The sequence below is a fragment of the Eptatretus burgeri genome, chromosome 5, assembly GCF_056783735.1.
Source record: "Eptatretus burgeri isolate ZD-2024b chromosome 5, Ebu_testis_v1, whole genome shotgun sequence".
Taxonomy (NCBI): domain Eukaryota; kingdom Metazoa; phylum Chordata; class Myxini; order Myxiniformes; family Myxinidae; genus Eptatretus; species Eptatretus burgeri.
In genome coordinates, this window is record NC_140965.1 from 55,584,051 (window position 1) to 55,602,379 (window position 18,329).

The window sequence follows — 18,329 nt, forward strand, 5'->3', positions numbered from 1 at the left end:
GCACAACCGGTCGAGCTGGATTTTCGATTTATATCTTTGTTCACCCACAGCATCCCCTCGAACTTTGGGGATTTCCGATATCAAACCGCATTTTCTGTACTTTTCATTCAAATTGATACCCAGTAGTTATCAGTAGATGGAATTCGATGAGATTTGGGATGCATAATCTTAAGGTGATTCACTATCTGCTACATGACATCCATTTTTTTCTATATCTTATAGTTTCCAAATGGTAACCCTCTCAACTTGGGTGTCCGAGGGCCATTGAGCATTCCCGCTGAAAATTCAAAGTACACTAGCTCCAAGACGGTTGAACCGAATCGAATGAATCTTTACATGCTTATAGACCGTCATGAGTACTATAACTTTGCTTATTTGCATTATGACCTATCTCGAGTAGGTCAGGGGTCAAAGGTCAATAAGCGCATTTTTTGGGCGAAATTACCATTAAAGGCACCCTTGCTCCTACATGGATTAACCAATACGAATGAAAGTTCAGAGGTACATAGTACTCAATGAGTACTACAACTTTGCCTCAGGACATATTGACCTATCTCGGCTAGGTCAGGGGTCAAAGGTCAATGAGCGCATTTTTCGGGCAAAATGACCATTCAAATCCCCCTTGCTCCTACACGGGTTAACCGATACGAATGAAAGTTCATAGGTACAGAGTACTCAATGGGTACTACAACTTTACTTCAGGACATATTGACCTATATTGGCTAAGTCAGGGGTCAAAGGTCAATGAGTGCATTGTTCGGGCAAAATGACCATTCAAAGCCCCCTTGCTCATACACGGGTTAACCGATTTGATTCCAATTTCGTAAGTACTTAGTACTAGGTTAACTCAGATCAGGGGTCAAAGGTCATCGGATGCTTGGCGACCCATGGCCGCCTACTGGCCTGTCTCTCTGTTTGTCTGTCTGTGAACAGGATATCTCAAAAAGTTGTGGACGAATTTGAACAACATTGGTGGAAAGGTTGGGTGTGTGACAAGGATGAAAGCATTAGATTTTGGTGGAGAGGCTCGGTGTGTGATGAGGACGAAAGGATTAGATTTTGGTGAAGATCTGGATCCGGATACTATAATTTAAGTGATTCTTCACCATCGAGAGATAGGGCTAAACACGATATATAGCACGATATCTCAAAAAGTTATGGACAGATTCAGACGAATCTTGATGGACACATTGGGTGTGTGACAAGGAAGAATTGATTCCATTTTGGTGAAGATCTAAATCCGGATATGATAATTATCTCTGCCACTGAAGGAGGTTATGTTTTCACCCCTTTCTGCCTGTCTGTTACTTACAAAATCGAAGATTTTTCAACTATATTGGTTAGTCAATTTTGTTATTCTGTCTGTCTGTCTGTTTGTCGCCTACAGGTGACAATTTTTAACCCACCTTTACGAAACTTCACCACATGGTAGAGTTTGTCATAAGCAAGAAGCATATTGTTTTTGAGTTCAAACGGTCAAAAGGTCAACAACTTCGGTGGGATTTCTAAAATCCTCAAATTTCATCTCATCGAGTTGAAATTTGAAGAGGATTTGCACATCAGGTCACTGAATTCAACCAGCCAATTATTTCGAGGTCCACATCGGCCAAAAGGACAACATAGGCCGACTTCCTAAAATTGTAAAATTTCATCCGATTGACTTGAAATTTGAAGAAGAGTTTCATATTTAGTCATTGAATTCAACCACCAATTATTTTTGAGGTGAAATTTGTTTAATGGATTTTGCAAGTATTGTGCTCTGCACAACGTCTTCTTCTTGTTTGTTACTTGACAAAATCGTAGATTTTGTCAAGTATGTTGGTCGGTTCAGTTTGTGAGTTTGTTTGTGTGTACGTCTTGCTCTACAGGTCGCATTTCGAGTCAGAATGTCATGGAACTTCACCAATGGACTTATTGGCCACCAGAATAGAACCCTATAACTTTTGGCATGTCAAGGTCAAAGGTCAAGGTCACAGTGAGGTCAAACATCCCAAAAAATTATAACTCGAGAACAGAAGAAGCTACCAATGTCAAATTACACCACACGATTCAGGAGGGTGATGGCTATCGCTGATTAGATTTTGGTCAAAATCGGTCAAAGGTAAAGGTCACAGTGAGGTCAAACATCAAAAAAATTATAACTCGAGAACAGAAGAAGCTACCAATGTCAAATTACACCACGTGATTTAGGAGAGTGATGGCGAGCGCTGATTAGATTTTGGTCAAAATTGGTCAAAGGTCAAGGTCACAGCGAGGTCAAATCTTCGATTTTTGATGGTTTGGTACAGATAACTCGAGAACAGAAGAAGCTACCAATGTCAAATTACACCACGTGATTCAGGAGGGTGATGGCTATCGCTGATTAGATTTTGGTCAAAATCGGTCAAAGGGAAAGGTCACAGTGAGGTCAAACATCAAAAAAATTATAACTCGAGAACAGAAGAAGCTACCAATGTCAAATTAGACCACGTGATTCAGGAGAGTGATGGCTATCGCTGATTAGATTTTGGTCAAAATTGGTCAAAGGTCAAGGTCACAGCGAGGTCAAATATTCGATTTTTGATGGTTTGGTACAGATAACTCGAGAACGGAAGAAGCTACCAATGTCAAATTACACCCCGTGATTCAGGAGGCTGATGGCTAGTGCTGATTACATTTTGGTCAAAATTGGTCAAAGGTAAAGGTCACAGTGAGGTCAAACATCAAAAAAATTATAACTCGAGAATGGAAGAAGCTACCAATGTCAAATTACACCACGTGATTCAAGAGGGTGATGGCTAGCGCTGATTAGATTTTGGTCAAAATCGGTCAAAGATCTAGGTCACAGCGAGGTCAAATATTCGATTTTTGATGGTTTGCTACAGATAACTCGAGAACGGAAGAAGCTACCAATGTCAAATTACACCACGTGATCCAGGAGGGTGATGGCTAGTGCTGATTAGATTTTGGTCAAAATCGGTCAAAGGTCAAGATCACAGTGAGTTCAAACATCCAAAAAAAAGTTATAACTCGAGAACGGAAGAAGCTACCAATGTCAAATTACACCACGTGATTCAGAAGGGGGATGGCTAGCACTGATTAGATTTTTTGTTACTTGACGAAATCAACGATTTCGTCAAATATGTTGGTCGGTTCAGTTTGTGAGTTTGTTTGTGTGTACGTCTCGCTCTACAGGTCGCATTTCAAGTCGGAATGTCATGGAACTTCACCAATGGACTTACTGGCCACCAGAATAGAACCCTATAACATTTGGCATGTCAAGGTCAAAGGTCAAGGTCAGGAAAAATTCCTGAAAATCGCGAAAATCCGTATCTTTTAGCATGGGCTGATTTTCAAAAATTCATGTCTCCGCCAAATCTTAACGGATTCCTTTCAAAGTTGAAACACGGATGTAGGAGGGGAGTATCTTTGACTGGATGAATTTCGTCAAGTCCTGGCCCTATGGGCCTTGAGGAAATCTATGATTTTGTCAAGTATATTGGTTGGTTCAGTTTGTGAGTTTGTTTGTTTGTGTGTATGTCTCGCTCTACAGATCGCATTTCGAGTCGGAATGTCATGGAACTTCAACAATGGACTTATTGGCCACCAGAATAGAACCCTATAACTTTTGGCATGTCAAGGTCAAAGGTCAAGGTCAGGAAAAATTCCTGAAAATCGCGAAAATCTGGATCTTTTAGCATGGGCCGATTTTCAAAAATTCATGTCTCCACCAAATCTTAACGGATTCCTTTCAAATTTGAAACACGGACATAGGAGGGGAGTATCTTTGACTGGATGAATTTCGTCAAGTCCTGGCCCTATGGGCCATTTCATTTGTTTGTCTGTTTGTGTACAGGATATCTCACAAAGTTGCGGACGGATCTGGATGAAATTTTGTGGATAATTTCAATGTGTGACAAGGAACAACTTATTATATTTTGGTGAAGATCTGCATCCGGATACGGATCTGATAATTTTTTTCAATGATTCTTCACCATTGAGTGATGGGGCTAAACTGATGTATAGCACAATATCTCAAAAAGTTGTGGACAGATTTGAATGAACCTTGGACAGGTTGGGTGTGTGACAAGGACAAATTGATTAGATTTGGTGAAGATCTGAATCCATATCCAGATGCAAGAATTTTTATTATTTTTTTTAAGTGATTCTTCATCATTGAGACGTAGGGCCAAAAACGATATATAACATGATATTTCAAAAATGTAATGGGCCCACTATGTAATCGCCACACAAAATTTATTTGCCACACATTTATTCCATTTATTTGCCACACAAAATACACCACACTAAAGTCCTGGCGCACGTCTGCAATCTCAGATTGCTCTTTCTTGTTTATCTATTGCAATTATTTTATGAAAAGTTACCTGAAACAATTTTCTTCATAATGTGAGCGTATTGATGAAAGAATCCATGTTTATAATCCTGACTAATAATTTTTTTAGAACAATTCATTTAGTAGAGATGCACAAATTATTGGTTATTGAATATCATGTAATGTATGTTTCCAGCATGAGATGTACTTGCAAATTATTTTCTCGCCGACTGTTTATTAATAAATTACTTTGGCAATTATAAATGTAAATATACTCACTCCTGGAGGTTGCTTTTCCAGACATCAATGGCAATATCGCTATTTGCAGCATCACAATCACCTTGTTTGTTACTCTTTCGATTGAACTTTGTTTTCATATTAAGCAGTGCCTGCAAAACACAAATGCAATCTTAGATCATTTCCAAAATGAAACTTGATGATACAATGATTAAAATAGAGAAGCAATGTTGCATTCATTATTATAATGTCTGCATTGACTTTAATTACACAAATGTTAGGGCATCTATCTATCTACACTAATAAATGTTTGTGTGTGTTTGTGTGTGTGTGTGTGTGTGTGTGTGTGTGTGTGTGTGTGTGTGTGTGTGTGTGTGTGTGTGTGTGTGTGTGTGTGTGTGTGTGTGTGTGTGTGTGTGTGTGTGTGTGTGTGTCGGTGTGTCTCCTCCATAACTCCAAAACCATAAAACCTAGCAGCTTGAAATTATGCAAGCATACTAAGGGAACTCCAAGGAAATGCATGAATGAAAATTGGGTGTTTGGGTTAAATCAATCACTCCTTTTAAAGATAATTAACAGCCTTATTTAATTATGTCCTTTATCAGGCACATCATGGGTAACCTTGCTGGGGTCTGAAGCTGCCATGTTTTTTGGCCTGCTCAACCATGCCTTGACTTGGAACAGGCCGCAACGATTTTTTCCCGATAAAGTTTTCTTTTCACTTTCCTCACTCATATTATCGAATGCCTGTTCATCATAGCTATGAATCACTGTATACATCACTTTTGTAAGTGCTATTGTTTTCAAATTAGGAGCTTAAAGTGGTTTCATGCATTATGATATGATGCAATTTTCCACTCTCACAGACTAATTAAAGTATATCATTGAAATATTATTTCGGCTTTGAGGATTGGATATCATGCGGATTAAATAAGTGTCGAAATCTGGAGTGAAATCTGATAATTTATGGAAATGACGAGTCTTAAGCTAAGCCGATATACCTATTTACTTTAAGCAAGCAAGGATATGTTCCCTCCCTCCATATATACACACAAAAAAATGAAATTTCCAAAGTATTAAACTTAACTTTTTCTACTGTTTGGAGAATTATATTGAGCGAACAAAATACATAGGAATGTGCCAAAATTAATCAGCTTAATTGAGCTGAATAAATTAATGCATTCACTGCTTGACATCGTGCACTGTACCCCCAGAGGGACTGCTTACCCATAGCATCTGCCAAATCTGTGTTTATATTTTTGGTGGTTTTGTGAGATGCTCTACAAGGAATCAAAGCAAATCTGGTGAAAAACGGACGTTTTAAAAGGAATTTGTAACATTTGTGTGGGCCACGAACTGATGTACCATGTGACACGTGCACAGATGAGCAGGCAACGTGGCAGATCATCTGCAATGTTTATGTCATGGGTGATTAAAGTTTGCGATGTCTCCATGGTTGTTCCACATTAAACAGCAACTCATTTGTGGAAAACTATAAAATCATTATTTGAACGAATCCATTTAATTTATTTAACTGCTGCGGGCACGGTGAAGACCAGCTTTAAAGTTAAAGGGAGCCCATATGGTATGCAGCCACAGACTGACCAGCCATTCCTCACCAAGCATTTAATTGGAGTGCTTGCTTAAGTGCTTAAGCCACTTGCCGAGTGCCCTTCGGTCGATAGGAGTAACGCGCTACTTCATTCTGAGCGAATTGTTCACTCACTGCGGAGGCTTTTGCCATGCCACGTCATCCTGAGTGAGTGGTTCGTGCTCCGTCATTCATTCTGAGCGAGTGGTTCATGCTCCATCATTCATTCTGAGCGAGTGGTTCATGCTCCGTCATTCATTCTGAGCGAGTGGTTCGTGCTCTGTCATTCATTCTGAGCGGGTGGTTTGTTCTCCGTCATTCATTCTGAGCGAGTGGTTTGTGCTCTGTCATTCATTCTGAGCGAGTGGTTTGTGCTCAGTCATTCATTCTGAGCGAGTAGTTCATGCTCCGTCATTCATTCTGAGCGAGTTGTTGTGAAATAACATCTGATTTCCAAGCCGTTTGCCATGTTAACGTGTTTTATAAACCTCCGAGCCAAATTTGTTTCTTTGCACCCGTCACAAGCAGCTGTTGATAAAGATTAATGTTCGTGAACATATCCATGAAACGTCCATATAAACGGAACGTTGTTTTTTGGTGAAAGCTACTCAAGGTTTTTGGGTTGTATACAGTACATACTGCAGTCGGCAATTACACTGACTCCAACCTGACGATTCCTGAAAAATTGTGCCAATTATTGGCCAAGCGTGTGTGTGTGTGTGTGTGTGTGTGTGTGTGTGTGTGTGTGTGTGTGTGTGTGTGTGTGTGTGTGTGTGTGTGTGTAACAGCTCTTCCATGAGCCTTTGACCTTGTAAGTAAAATAAATGCATTCACCACCAACAACAGTTCATATAACTCCCCCAATTATCTTTGCCATCCATGCATTTTTTACACAGCCACTAAATAATTTACCAAACCGGTACGAATTGTCGTGTGTTACTTCCAAATAAGATTTATCAAACCCGCTGAAACATATGGCCTCTGTGAGCCATGTAAATGTTTTTTTTTGGGGGGGGGGTTGCCCAGATGATTAATAAGCTCAAACAATTTGATACCCCAAACTGTTGAGGCCAACTTTTATTTACTGCATTTAAGTAGTGCGAAAATGTAACAACAAAAAATAATCCATCTATCAGGACCATACTCTGTGCAGAGCATTGGTGCTGCCGAAGCAGTCTCCTTGGCTATAGGACACAATCCTGGACAGGTCGCCACTCCGACACAGGATACCAGAAAGCTGGTACTCATTTTGCAGATGTTGCTGACCTCAAAAGGATAACAAGTAAAGTCAAACCACACCTGGTATTAATTCAACAGCCAAGTTGGATCTGAACTCAGAATCTATCAGATCCCATGCCCACCACCCTAACCATTAAGCCAACACCAGACATACAAAAAAAATAATGCTGTTGGAGTTATGGTGAATAAAGAGTGAATAAAAAACAATTTAATTTTTTTTAAAGTGCTTTTGTCTGCAAAAATGTTTTTTGTCCACAAATATCAGCACCAATTAGTTACCTCCACCACTGAAGGTGGACGAAAGCTATGTATTCACCCATTTTGTCTGTCCGTCTCTTTGAGCAGGAAATCTCAAAAAGTTATGGACAGTTCTGGATGAAACTTGGTTGGGTGTGTGACAAGGATGAATGAATTAAAATTTGGTGAAGATCTTGAACCGGATACTGGAATTTAATTTTATTTTTTTCAAGTGATTCTTCACCATTGAGGGATCATGCCAAAAGCCAGATATAGCACGATATTTCAAAATGTTGTGGATGGATTTGGACGAAACTTGGTGTATAGGATGGATGTATGAAAAGGACGAATTAGTTGTATTTTGGTGAAGATCTGGATCTGGATCCTAAGATTTAAAAAATGATTCTTCACCATTGATAGATATGGCCAAAATGATGTGTAGCACAACATTTCAAAAGGTTGTGCATGGGTTGTGACGAAACTTAGTTGGGTAGGTGATAAGAACAAGCTGATTATAATTTGGTTAAGATCCGGATGCAGATCCGGCCTGTCCGTGGGATACAAAACGTAAATTGTTCAGCCTCGTAGAAGTAGGCGCTCTACCCAGTGCTGTTCTAGCTTTCAAGATGTTTTGTTTGCTCAATATGTACATTGTGACTTGACACTGTATGTAGAAATCACTTATTGGCTCTACTTCCATAGTATCTTGGTGGAATAAAAATAAATTGTTGAAAAGATGAAAAAGGGAGGGGGGCACCACTTGATATCAGAGAGGGGTATAAGGGGAGGAAACACTGAAACCAGAAAGTAAGAGGCTTTAGTTTGGTGGGGTTGATGGTGGTAATAAAAATGATGGGTCAGGACAGGGGATGACATGAGGTGGTGGTGTTGCGCTGCCTCATGCTTTAAGCCCTGGAGGGAAGAATGGGAAAGAATAGCCTCTGGAAGGTAGTTCCATATATGGGAGAAGCAAGCAACAGAGTTTCGTTGTGCAGTCATCCTGGATTTTGGAAGTTTAACAAGAGAGAGAGAGAGTTACTGAAAGAATGTGTACATCCTGGAGTTGATGAAGAAAGTTGGAATACTGAGAGGGCAGAGGGAGCAATGCTGGAGAATAGATGGTCAAAAAAAACACAGCCGCCTGCGTTGAGGGCAACAGTCCTTTTACTTCGCTGTCGTCATGGAATATTTCAATACCTAGGAAGATCCATCAAATATAGCCCTGACTAAAACTGAGAGCATCATTACCTCTGCTTCTAGCTAACCTACTGTAGGTTTCACCTAATTCTGCTTTTGTATTGAAGCTTTCTCATGGAGACGAGGCATTAGTGCTGTTTAGATACCTTGTTACATCCCATAATTCATGCTTAAAGTTGCATTTTTAACTCGGGGCAATTGACACATCTAAGTAAGTAATGGGTCACTTAAAAATAGCAAATCAATGTATTTTTCAAAAGACAGAAAGATATTGATTTGATTAAATATTTTTTTTTTTAAACAAATACCTTGAAAAGACATCCACTGACCTTTTTGATCAAGTCTGACAGTTCAAACTCGCTTTTCTTCTTGGACAGGTCTTCCTTGACTTCTGAATAAGTGTCGTTGATAATGGCCAAAAACATATTCTGTAAGAAATCCAGCAATTGCGTTTATATTGGTTGGGCATTCAAAATGTTCTCGGAATGAGGTACTCGCAATAGCACAACAAATGGCAACTTTTTTTTATCTTTTAATATACAAGTTGAAGTAAGAAAAAAAATCTTAACTAACCGTATATATTTATATATTGAAAAATGAAAACGTTGGCATTTCTTTGAATATCATCAGTATGTCATTCCGAAATCATTTCAAAAACTCCTGATATATCAGATTGTTTTGAATTTTGATGAAACATGCATCGTAGCAGATGATATTACTCTTATAAGTGTAATTCACAACACTTTTTCATATCAGATTACATTATAGCAGCCCGATTGAATTATTTTACACGTGCTGATTCACCATATTAGTCAGCAAAACCTGAGTAAATATGTGCACACTCTCTTTTGAAATAAAGAATAAATGTAATGTATGCCAACATTAAGCTGATGCATCTGTACAAGGACTTTGAACCAACTTTACAACCCGCTGTACTAACAGTATTGTGCCAGATGTAGTGATTTAGTTACCAGCAGTACGAAGAAAACAAAGAAGACGTAAGTGGTGAAGTAAATCGGACCCAGGATGCGGTTAGCTTTCTCGATGGCAGGGAAGTCAAAATCACCCAAAATTATACGGAACTGAGTAAATCTGCAGCAGAGTAAACAAGGAAAGCTCTTCAATGAAGAAAGAACTGCAAAGGTTTTGCAGCTGATATCACTGGATCAGGTCATGAATCTTAGCTCACCATTTTTCCAGGCACTTGTTAAAGTCGTTGAATGAAACATTATGCTCAAGAGTTGTTGTACCAATGGTTCAATAACTGACAAGGGGATAAAGTTAGACTTCTGGTTAACGAATGCAGAGATAAAATGAAATATTACAATAAAATGACAGAAACCAAACAAAAATTCTCAACATTATTTTAGTTGGTAAATCACTCCACTGTTGCCCAAAACAAAGTAAATTTTGTCCATGATTTATCTCGATAATGCCAAGTGACTATGTTGTACTGTCTTTAACACTATTTTCTCTGTCACTGTTGTGTCCTGTCTGCGAGCTATTTCCCCATTACTCTTTGCACATTTATGCACCAGAGCCATTTTGGCAATTCTCACTCATTACTCTCCAAAACACTAAAACGTGTATCCTGTTTTCTTTGTTCACTTATTTCTTGTGGTATCGAAATTTTTCACAGCGGCTCTTTCTCTTGTCTTGTCTCACCCCCCCCCCCCCCGCTTGCATGTGCTTGAGGGTGAGCTTGAGAAATGCTTCCAGTGCAGTTGATTTGTCATACATTGGTGCTTTTCCTGTATTAATTTCATCTGTGGATGTTCTTTTTTTCAATTTCCATCAGGTCAGGTCAGGTATGGGAGCATGTGCCAGAACAGCGCGTCGCTGCGTCCACTTTCCGCCGGTACTCCAGGGGCCTCCGTCTGGCCATCCCCCAGGCAGATGCCAGGCCCATCCCCATCTCCTTGAGATGATGGTCAACCTGCTGCAACCATGAGGCACGTGGTCGGCCCACTGGCCTCCTCCACTCATGAGACTCCCTCGCTGAGAGAATCTGGTGAGCAGGATCAGCGTCAGGAAAACGAGCCACATGTCCATACAGCCGCAGCTGACGCTCACGGACTATGCAGGTAACAAATCTCATCCGAGTCTCTCTCAGCAACCGCTCGTTGGACACAAAATCCGACCAGCGATAGCCAAGGATTCTCCGAAGAGACCTGGTACCAAAGGAATTAAGTCTCCGTCTCAGATCCTTGGTCAAAGTCAAGTCTCGCACCCATAAGAGCAAGACTGGAAGTACCAAGGACCTGAAGACTCGGACTTTCGTCCTCCCGCACAGGTACCGGCAGCGCCACACCCCATGATCCAGTGAATCCATGACTCCCCAGGCCCGACCCAGACGTCTATTGACCTCCGGCTCACAACCTGCGGAGACATGAATATCACTGCCAAGGTAAGTGAATCTATCCACGACCTCAACATCCTCACCACAAACAGACACAGACAGGACAGCAGCATCCAAGATGTCACCGAAAGCCTGGATCTTTGTTTTGACCCAAGAAATCCGTAATCCCAACGGCTCCGACTCCTCATTCAGCACCTCGAGGGCCCCCAAGAGGATGTCTAAAGTCTCCGCAAAGATGACTGCATCATCTGCAAATCAAGGTCCGAGATCTTGACATTGCCAAACGATGCACCGCAACTTGATCTCTCCGACATCCTCCCAAAAATCCAGTCCATACAAGTGTTGAAAAGTGTGGGGGCAAGTACACATCCCTGACGAACTCCAGTAACAACTGGAAATAAGTCAGAGGCGGTACCACCACACTTCACAGCACTCTCAGTACCAGAGTAGAGTTCAGACATCAGATCGATCAGTTTCGGTGGCACCCCACGAAGACCAAGAATCCTCCAGAGGACATCCCGATTCACTGAATCGTGCGCTTTACAGAGATCAACATAGGCTGCAAGCAGCCCCTGCCGAAAACCCTCGACTGCGTTCAGTGAGGACACGAAGAGCAAGGATACGGTCAATCGTTGACCTCTTTGGTGTAAAGCCTGACTGCTCTGGACGCTGGTGCTCAAGCAGATGGTGGCGAACCCTATCAAGAATTATCCGAGCAAAGACCTTGCCCGGCACTGAGAACAGCGTCACCCCTCGGTAGTTGTTGCAGTCTTGGCGATCACCCTTCCCTTTCCAGAGAGAGGGACAACAAGGCCCCTCTTCCAGTCAGTTGGGATGATGCCTGTGTTCCAGGCAGAGCACAAAACTGCATGCAACGACGCCGAGTACAGCATTTCCACCAGCCTTGAGAAGTACAGCATGGATGGCACAGATCCCTGGAGCTTTGCCCCGTTTCAACTGGTTCACCGCAACCCGTGTTTCCACAAGCGATGGTGGACCACAGTTGATTCGAGGGTCAGCAACAGGGATTGTAACACCCTTGACGTCCAACTCGACAGCTGGGGGATCAGCCTGGTACAACAGCTCAAAGTAACCGGCCCAGCGGGCCCTCACTTCAGACTCCTCTGTCAAGAGCCTACCACTCTCTGCTCGACTGCAGTGCTCCGAGGATGGGCTTGGATGAACGTAATGCGCGAATTCCCCTGTAAGCGGGACGAGAATCACCTGTCCACAGGTGATGCTCTGCCCCCTCACAGATTCCTCGCACATAGGCCTCCTTGTCCACCCTCAGGACATGGTCAATTTTACGCCTCAAGGTCCTGAACAGCTCAACTCTGCCATTATGCCTGGCCCTGCAACTCTGGTCAATGATATACAGTGTCCTTTGAGAGACAAAATTCTTCTTCACCCTACGGTGAGTTCGAAGACATCCACCCGCAACAAGGATTGAAGTCTTGAAGGCACTCCACAACTCTTCAGGATTTCCAAAGCACCCAGACCCCCCCCCCACCGGAATCCCCACTCAGCCTGTTTGCAAACTTCTCAGCTACCCCTCTCATCCTTGAGCTTGCCAAAATCCAGCCTAGGCTGGGATGGTACACCATTCTCCAGGATTTAAGGTGCAGCTTTAGAGTTGCCTACAACAAGCCTGTGGTCAGTATTGAGGAACTGAGCACTCCGGTAGACCCTGCAGTTCTGGATCATCCTCCAACGACCGTCAATGAGGACATGGTCAATCTCCTTTGCCACACCGCCAGCGTTGGAATACCAAGTCCAGCGATGAGCTTGCGGGGGCTGAAACCATGAACCAGCCACCCTAAGTCCATGACTTCTTGCAAAGTCCAAGGGAACTTAGTGCTATTCTGGTTCATAGTTCCTGACCCATGGGGACCAACACACACCTCATAACCATCCCTATCAGTTCCAGTCGATGCATTGAAATCCCCCAAGACTAGAAGTGTATCTCGTCTGGGGCACTGATCAACCACAGACTCGAGTGTGGCGTAGAATGCATCCTTCACGGTAAGATCACTCGCCTCAGTCGGACCATAAATAGAGACCAGGGAAATGACACCTAAGGGGTGACGAATCCTTAATCTCATAATACGCTCGTTGACCGGTGTTACCTCAATTATCATTGGGGTCAGCTTATTGGACACAGCTACAGCAACTCCTTGGGTATGGTAACCATCAGAGCGACCAGACCAATAGTAGGTGTAACCACCCACCATTATCTCGCCGCAATCCGGTCTCCGAACCTCAGAGAGAGCTGCAATCCCGATGTCCAAACGCTTGAGCTCAGATGATAACAGAGACAGGTGATCATCCTCTCTTAGGGATAGGACATTCCAGGCACCCACCCGAAGGGACCGCCTCAGGTTAACCCAAGGAGACCGCCGTCTGGTGGACGACACCTCAGCACCACTCCGACACACTCTCCCGCAATCTGACCCAGGGATGTTACCCCGTGGTTTCCCTCCTATCTAAGATTGGGGGTCCCGAAATCTTTGCCCCAATCCCATCATCCGGTGAGCTGCCCTGCGAACGCAAGCTGCACAGGAGGTACTCCCACGGAGTGGGTTTCAGATTTTTTGCGTTTTGCGTTTTGCGGAATGAAGCGTTTTACGGTGGCTGGAGTGCAAATCCTGCCACCAACCTCCTAATAAGAAGTAACCCAACTGCAGGAGGACGTCCGCAGACACAGTTGGGCACTAGATATGGATGGCCGTTGGCTCACAAGGAGCTCCTCCGCCCTTTGACAGGTTTTGTTTTTAATCCTGCTGGGTGTCCATATCCAAACACCCTCCTCACCAGAAAACCTGGTGGGGGAGACGGTTTAGTCGCCGACAACCCGACCATGGAACAGGTTAGTACAGGTTTACATGGTACCTGTAGCAGGTCACAGATCGAACCTGACCTGACTGACAGGTCAATTTCCATCTCTTCTCTCTTTTCCTCTCCTCTCTTCTCCCTCCATATACATATATATATATATATATATATATATATATATATATATATATATATATATATATATATATATATATATATATATATACCTGCAACTTATACTGTCACTTATAAAAAGAAAAAAAACATCCCTTCTTCAATCCTCATTCATTTTCCCTTCCCCTCTGCTCCTCAGTATTCCCTCCAGATTGCGTATTCTCTTCCAGAAACCCATTTCTTATTCTCTGCATGTGAAAACTTATAAATACTTTCACTTTTTCATTTCTCCTTTCTCATGTTTGGGGTCTCCCCGAAGACCCTGAATACCCATAAGACTCCAAAGGCCTTTTAGACCCCCCTAAAACCCTTTAAGACCTCATCGACTCAATAAGACGCTTTTTGACCCCTCAGCCCATTTTAGACCCGATAAGACCTCAGAGTCTATTATTTTGCATGGGGTTCGAATCTTGGCCCAGCTTTAACCTGTCACGCTTGTGTTTTACCTGCTGGGTGACATCAATGTGTGTGTGTCATCCCTCAGATGGACGTTGAACTGGGTGTCCCATCAGCCTGATTTTTTTTGGTGGATGTTAATCTCACAGTATCCTTCGTGAAAAGTGGCAGAGTTTGTCATCGGCACCTTGAACAAATTCAAAATTCCTGTCACCTTCAGTCGAACGTCAGGCCTGACCAGCTGGTTCTTGTCTTGGATGTGACTGTGATGCGACTGTGAAAATGTCTTGGATGTGATGACCCATAAACATTCCCCAGCTGACCCCACAAGAAGGTCGGATTAATTTGTGCTATTAAAGTAGTAGTAGTAGTAGTTGTAAATTCTGTTGTGGGTAGTAACATATCAAGTCGCCTTAAAGTCAACTCACCTACAGTACATTCATCCCCATCACCCAAGTTAACTCACCCCAACAAATCTTTTACAAGTATTTTTAAAATTTTGGTTTTTACATATTTCTTTAAAATGATTGTATATTTCAATAACGACAAATTAAAAAAAAATTGGAGATACATGATAAACACCAATCTCATGCATAACTTCTGGATCCAACTCCAATCTAGAAGGTGTAGCATTTGCAACGTCAGTGTCACAGAGAGTTCTGCGAGTGTTTCTGTTACTTGTTAATTTCACAAACTCAGTAAATATGCTTGCATGAAATAAATATTGCTGTGATGTTTTCCAATGGTAATAAAGGTGTGGCAAGAGGAATGGCAGTGCCTAATCACACGATCACGTGCCTTAAAGACCTCTCTCGTAAGAGGTCTCCTGTGCAACAATTACTCTGTGAGAGCGGTTTCTAATAATTGTTGAAACAATCATCTTACTATGCAACCACACTGGGGTCCGTGAAGCTCGGTGATTCACATTCAGATCATTCCAAGTACAAAATCACAATTACATTCAGAGCTACATACTATGACATCATGAATAGCATCGTGAAGTGTCATTCTCTCACACTGATAATTTACGGTAAAAAGTAAAAATGGGCTTGGTATATCCATGGATATTTCCACTACAGATTTCACTGACAATATATATTTATTTCCAATTATTTCTCCTAAATAAGTTTCATCATTAACCTGTTTAGAAAAATTATTTCAATGACAGGCAAACGCCAACTTACATGCAATTGCTGAATGTGCTGAAATCCTTGACTTGGATGCCAAAGATGAGGTATCCCAACTGTGCATATGCAAAGAAGATGATGAAGAACATAATGGCAAAGCCAAGAATATCTTTTGCGCATCGTGCCAATGTGGATGAAAGCTGTGTCATCGTCTTATTGAAGCTCACGTATTTAAAAACCTACAAAAACACACAGGATAACCATACATGGTAAAACTGTCAACAACAACATGAGAATAAATGAACAGAGCATTAATTGAAGCATGTTTAGTGCCGTGGCAATCAAAGAGAAGCTGACGTTTCAGGCGTTAACTCTTCTTCAGAGTATAAAAGGGAGATGGTATAGTGACGGGATGATGCAGGGTGGGAATGGGAGGTCTCCTGTGCAACACTAGCAATTAACTAAAGCCCATTGAGTGGTATGTCTCTTAATCTGAAAAATGCATACAAAAGTTTTTGTAATATTTTTAATTCTATACAATTACAAAAAGAGCATTGAAAAGGTGATGCAAATGAGATACTCAATAATTAAAGACACAGCAACTTTATTTATCAATATATGTATAGTTAATTAGCAAGAAAATGTGAAAGAAAATATCTTGGATGTGAGTCTCTCGTATGTTCATCTAGTCCATATTATATATTTATTTTGCAAGCCCATGAACCATGCCATGTGAAATTATACATGTATATAGTATATACATATATACAAAATAGGTAGCACAGGAGACATATTTGTATGAAGAGTAAAAGCACACTGAGTTTAAAAGAATAATAAAAATTTTTATTAAAACTCTGACGTTTCAGAAGACCACTATCTTCTGTCCTCAGAGGTTAAAAAAAATAATTTAAACGCCGCATGTGCAGTTGCAGAGACGTTAGCTGTACTTACAGTATGTCCAACAGGAATGGCTGTGTGTCACAATTGGGCTGTTAGGGGGACCAATCAGCATGAGGTTTGGGACGGATTTAATAAAGAGAGTGGGTTTGGAGGGTGGATTTGCTTCCGGATTGGATGTTTAGGTCATAGGTTTGGTGTCATGTGTTCCATGTCTGATCCGGGTTTGTGTATTAGATTTGGCCTTCACACCTGCAGATGGGGGCTTTGGGCGATTGCGTGATCCTCGATAGGCAGTATGCAGGTTGTTAATCTACAGTTGATCGAACATGTGCCAGAAAGCCATGCTTTGTGAATTTCCCGGCTGACCCGGGTCGGGTGCCGAGGCTTTCACTGCCGTGTTTTCCCACGCAAAGGTGTAATGTAGATTGTGACAATGTGCTGCTATCAGCGAAAGCTTGTCTACGCATGATACATACAGTTTGCTGGTGCTGCATTAACCATGTCGTGAGTCGCTTGGACATCTGGCCCACATAGTTGGCATCACAGTCTTGACAGGGGATTTCGGAGACCATGTTCATCTTGTCGAGTCTATTCACCCTGCCTTTCGGCCGAGACAGCTGCGAGCAGAGTGTTGTCCAAGCTATGTGTGTGACCCGGAATCCAAATGGTTTTCGCAAACGGTTGGCAATCTCCGAAGTATTGCCGATGTATGGTAATACTATTGTTTTCAACGGTTCCTTAGGTCCCAATGTTGGTGCCCCCCCCCCCCTTAGCAGCAAGACCGAATGAATTCTGCCAGAAAGTCATTGTTCTGCAGTAAGCGGGTGACATGTTCAATTTCGGCCCATTATTAGTATTGCTCATTGCAATGCGATTTGGCTCAGTCAAACATGGTTCGTGCACAAGACCGTTTGTGCGTAGTCAGGTGACCACTGTTGTAATTGAGCACCTGGTCAGTATGCATGAGTTTGTGATACACCTAGGTCCTCAAGCACTGTTCTTCTGAATCCAGAAAAGCAATGAAGCCGGATTGTTTGAGTTCATGTGTAAACTTTATGGCAGGTATTATGCTGTTGAGGTGGGTTTGGAACCTGTCAAAGCTGTCTCTTTTGATGATGCTGAACGTGTCATCCACATGGCGGAGCCAAAGTTTGGCCATGTTCTCACCCTGCAATGCCTATTGCTCGAAATGGTGCTCGGAGTCACGTCAGGTTAGATCTGTGACCTGCTACAGGTACCATGTAAACCTGTACTAACCTGTTCCATGGTCGGGTTGTCGGCGACTAAACCGTCTCCCCCACCAGGTTTTCTGGTGAGGAGGGTGTTTGGATATGGACACCCAGCAGGATTAAAAACAAAACCTGTCAAAGGGCGGAGGAGCTACTTGTGAGCCAACGGCCATCCATATCTAGTGCCCAACTCTGTCTGCGGACGTCCTCCTGCAGTTGGGTTACTTTTTTATTCGGAGGTTGGTGGCAGGGTTTGCACTCCGGCCACCGTAAAACCCTTCATTCAGCAAAACACAAAAACGCAAAAAAAATCTGAAAACCCACTCCGTGGGAGTACCTCCTGTGCAGCTTCCCTTCGCAGGGCAGCTCACCGGATGACGAGATTGGGGCAAAGCCTTCGGGACCCCCAATCTTTGATGATAGGAGGGAAACCACGGGGTAACATCCCTGGGTCAGATTGCGGGAGAGTGTGTCGGAGTGGTGCTGAGGTGTCGTCCAC

The 18,329-nt window shown here is 42.4% G+C and overlaps 1 protein-coding gene across 4 annotated transcripts in view; it reads right to left on the reverse strand.

The window, feature by feature from the left end:
• The window catches only part of PKD2L1 (polycystin 2 like 1, transient receptor potential cation channel), a 165,350-nt gene that overhangs the window by 13,106 nt on the left and 133,915 nt on the right, over positions 1-18,329 (reverse strand). For all 4 annotated transcript variants that reach the window (XM_085881905.1, XM_085881906.1, XM_085881907.1 and 1 more), the window contains exons 8-11: positions 15,759-15,940; positions 9,785-9,905; positions 9,143-9,241; positions 4,592-4,701 (exon numbers count right to left, since the gene is read on the reverse strand). In XM_085881905.1, coding sequence (XP_085738031.1) covers positions 4,592-4,701; positions 9,143-9,241; positions 9,785-9,905; positions 15,759-15,940 — 512 coding nt within the window. The remainder of the gene's footprint in view (positions 1-4,591; positions 4,702-9,142; positions 9,242-9,784; positions 9,906-15,758; positions 15,941-18,329) is intronic.